Consider the following 4,066-nt stretch of genomic DNA (forward strand, 5'->3'; position numbering starts at 1 on the left):
CTGAGCCAGCCATGCTGAGGGGAAAGGGAGAGGTTTCCAAGCTGAGCCATGCTGGCTCAGGAATTCTGGGAGTTGAAGTCCACGAGTCATAAAAGAGCCAAGGTTACCTGTCCCTGGACTAGCCAAACCCAAATCCTGCAACCGTTTTTCATAGGTTTTAGTGAAAAATAGAAGAACAGAAGAGTTGAAAGGGATCTTGTAGGTCTTCTAGTCGAACACCCTGCTCAAAGTTCAGTCAATAGACCAGACACGAAGGCTACTTACGTGAAAACTTCGGTGCCCCAGCCAGCAATGGCGGTGAAGAGGCGGGGCCCAAAATCTCGAGCTGGGTTGACGGCGTAACCAGAATTGAAGCCCATGGACGTCCCAATAACCAAGATGACGAAGCCAACTGTGAAGGCCTCCAAGCCTCTCGGCACAGGGTTGTTGTGAGGATCCACAATGGCCAGCACACACACTATCAGTGCTGCAGTGCCAATGAACTAAGAAGGAAGAAGGGTAGAAAGAAGGAGATTAAAACATGTGTTCCTCAAAGAAATAGGAAGTCGCTTTGATAAATCTTGAGTGTCTTGACAATGACCCAAAATGGAAGGGGCCTTGGAGGTCTTCTAGTCCAACCTACTGCCCAAGACAGGAGACCTTATAACACACAGTTAGACCTTCTCAAGAACGATCTGTCCCCAACCTGCCCTTCAGGTGTCCCCTCTATCACCATCCATCCACCATGATGCTGTTTGTGGTCTTCTTCTCTTCTACCTGTCTCAACATTACAGTCATCTCAAGAGACTGAGGCTTAACAGAATAACAGAGGTGGAAGGGACCTTGGAGGTCTTCTAGTCCAACCCGATGCTCGGGCAGGAAACCCTATACCGTTTCAGACAAAGGATGTCCAATCTGAAAAACCTCCAGTGTTGGAGCACCTAGAACGTCTGAAGGAAAGCCGTTCCACTGATTAATTGTTCTCACTGTTACAAAATTTCTTCTTAATTCTAGGTTGGTTCTCTCCTTGATTAGTTTCCATCCGTTGCTTCTTGTCCTGCCTTCAGGAGTTTTGGAGAAGAGGTTGACCCTCCTCTTCTTCTTCTTCTTCTTTACCAGAGGGCAAGACAAGAAACAACGGTTGGAAACTGACCAAAGAGAGAAGCAACCTGGAATTAAGGAGAAACTTCCTAACAGTGAGGATAATTAACCAGTGGAACAGCTTGCCTTCAGAAATCGTGGGTGCTCCATCACTGGCAATTTTTAAGAAGAGACTAGACAGTCATTTGTCTGAAATGGTATAGGTTCTCCTGCTCGAGCAGGGGGCTGGACTAGAAGACCTCCAAGGCCCCTTCCAACTCTATTCTATTCTATTCCATATTTTGTATTCTATTCTATTCCCATTCCATATTCTATTCTGTTCTGTTCTGTTCTGTTCTTTAGGGCAGCCCCTCAAATATTGCAACACTGCTATCATATCATCCCTAGTTTTTCTTTTCATAAACTAGGTTTTGCTTAATATACCCCAAATATGATTGTGTTGAGTCTGGACATTTGTGTCTTACCTGGTCAAAAAATCCATTGACGGAATTCAAGTGTTCTGATGGATAGGTGGCAAAGATGCCAGCCGTCCCATTGGAACCCACTACAAAGAGTTGGTTTCCACCGAAGGCCCAGATGGCATCTAGAAAAAGGGGATCAAAACAGAGAATTGAAGGAAACCACCCAGAATTCCTTCCCAATCGCCCCCAAAAAGAAGCTCAATCAAAGCCATGCCTCCTTTTCACAGGTATCACATGTACAACGCAGGTTAAAAAAAACGGTCAGATCTTTGATCGTGCAGTTGCAGTCCCCATCTTGACCTTTCTTGACCCCCCTATCAGATGTCCCCGGGCAGGGCAACACCCCTGAAGATAATTCAGCTTTTTACTGTTTCCATCATCATGAGGAGTTTTAAACCTTTCCCTGTTGAACAAAGGTGTCTTTTGATGTCCACCAGGATCAACAAAGCTGATAGTGCCGCAAGACTTGACACAAGCAGCTTAGATGGACCACAAATTCAACATTTCTTTCTTCTAGCCTATGCTAAGAAGACAGGAACTTTGCAGGAAATGCTCTTGTTTCAACAGAAGAGAATCTTTGTAGCTCAGGGTTTAACGGTGGGGTCCTGGGTGCTCGCTGAGCTTGGTGGTTTTCTTGCAGATGTTTCATAACCTAACTAGGTAACATCATCTGTGTGAGAAGGAAGTGGGGTTGGCAGGGGGGAAGGAGGGGGAAGAGGAGGAGGAGAAGGAGAAGGAGGAAGAGCACTGTGAGGTCCTTGACGTTCTCTGAACTTCGTTGTTTCCTTGCAGATCTTTCATAACCTGACTAGGTAACATCTTCAGTGTTAGAGGGAGTAGGGTTGGCAGGGAGTAAGGTTGGCAGGGAGGAGGAGGAGGAAGAGGAGGACTGTGGTGTCCTTGGTGCTCTCTGAACTTACTTGTTTAGTTACAGACATTTCATAACCTAACTAAGTAACTTCATCAGTGTTAGAAAGGAGGGGTGTGTGAGGAGGAGGAGGAGGAGGAGGAGGAGGAGGACTGTGGGGTCCTTGGTGATCTCTAATCTTGGTTATTTTCTTGCAGACATTTCATGACCCAACTACACAACATCATCAGTGCTGGCACGGAGTAGATTTTGCTCTCTGTTTATTTATTTGTTTGTTTGAGTTTTTTCAGCTAATCTGGGCCTGATGCTCATTCCCAGTCGATCCCACAAGTAGGAGAAAGGGACTGAAACCAGGGGGATCGACTCAACGTTACTCCAGGATGCTAGCTCTCCATTTTAATGGGGAGGTGTATCACATTAAGATAGGCCTCCCTGTCTTCAGAGGATGACATGAAATATCTGGATAGTCTTCAGGAACGTGGAAGCAAGCCAACTTTGCCTTGTCAAAAGATGGAGACGTGATCAGATTCACGCTTAAGAGACCCATTGCCTAAACTCCGGCACCGTATTGTGACTTGCCAACTGATATATTGTGATCTAATAAGCCCCTGGAGACACTTCTGTGGATGGGGCCTCTTTGTCGAGACCTTGATCGTTGTTGTAATCTCTTTAGAGTTGGATTAGGTAACTCTCTCATTAGGGGATCATGGACTGATCACAAAATCTGTGAAATTACCGAGGGCTTAAGGAGCGTCCTTTCATCAGCTCTTTTTCATGGCCAGCGCAAAAACACCTCATGCCTTCAGCACATTTATATTATAATTTTCAAGCCCTGGTGGAGCACGTTCCAAGCTAATGTATCATCCATTGGATAACATTGCTCTGCTGTCTTTCCGCAGAGATGTGGAGATAGCCCTTGCCTTACGGCCACAACTGAGCCCAAAATTTATGTCGTTAAGTGAAACCCTTGTTAAGTGAGTTTTGCCCCGTTTTTACGACCTTTCCTGCCACCGTTGCTAAGTGAAATACTGCAGTTGTTAAATTAGTCACACAGTTTGGGAAGTGAAACTGGCTTTTTCCCCCGTTGACCTCGCTTGTCAGAAGGTTGCAAAAGGGGGTCACGTGACCCTGAGGGACGCTGCAACCGTCATAAATATGAGACGGTCGCAAAAGGGAATCACATGATCGCAGGACAGTGCAACCGTCATCATAAATACATGTTAGTTGCCAAGCGCCCAAATTTGGATCACTTGACCCCGGGGATGCTGCAATTCATTCGTTTAGTGACCGTTTGAAGTTACAATGGCACTAAGTAAAGTGACTTAGGACCATTTTCACACTTACGACCGTGGCAGCATCCCTGTGGTCACGTGATCAAAATCCAGAGGCTCGGCAACTGGCATGTACTTGTGATGGTTGCAGTGTCCCAGGATCACGTGATCCCCTTTTGTGACCTTCTGACCAGCCAAGTCAAGGGGGAACCTGGATTCACTTAACAACCGTGTTACTAATGTCACAACCGCAGGCCTTCCCTTAACAACTGTGGCAAGAAAGGTTGTAAAAAGGGGGCAAAACTCACTTAACAACTGCCTTGCTTAACCACGGAAATTTTGGGCTCAATTGTGGTCGTAAGTCCAGGACTACCTGTGCTAATTCC

At 46.1% G+C, this 4,066-nt stretch overlaps 1 protein-coding gene across 1 annotated transcript in view; it reads right to left on the bottom strand.

The window, feature by feature from the left end:
* The window catches only part of LOC107284436 (aquaporin-3-like), a 28,080-nt gene that overhangs the window by 2,740 nt on the left and 21,274 nt on the right, over nucleotides 1-4,066 (bottom strand). The window contains exons 4-5 of the mRNA XM_015812496.1: nucleotides 1,545-1,663; nucleotides 265-482 (exon numbers count right to left, since the gene is read on the bottom strand). Of these exons, the coding sequence (XP_015667982.1) occupies nucleotides 265-482; nucleotides 1,545-1,663 (337 nt within the window). The remainder of the gene's footprint in view (nucleotides 1-264; nucleotides 483-1,544; nucleotides 1,664-4,066) is intronic.

The sequence above is a fragment of the Protobothrops mucrosquamatus genome, unplaced genomic scaffold (assembly GCF_001527695.2).
Source record: "Protobothrops mucrosquamatus isolate PMUCROS unplaced genomic scaffold, P.Mucros_1.0 scaffold_61, whole genome shotgun sequence".
Taxonomy (NCBI): Eukaryota; Metazoa; Chordata; class Lepidosauria; order Squamata; family Viperidae; genus Protobothrops; species Protobothrops mucrosquamatus.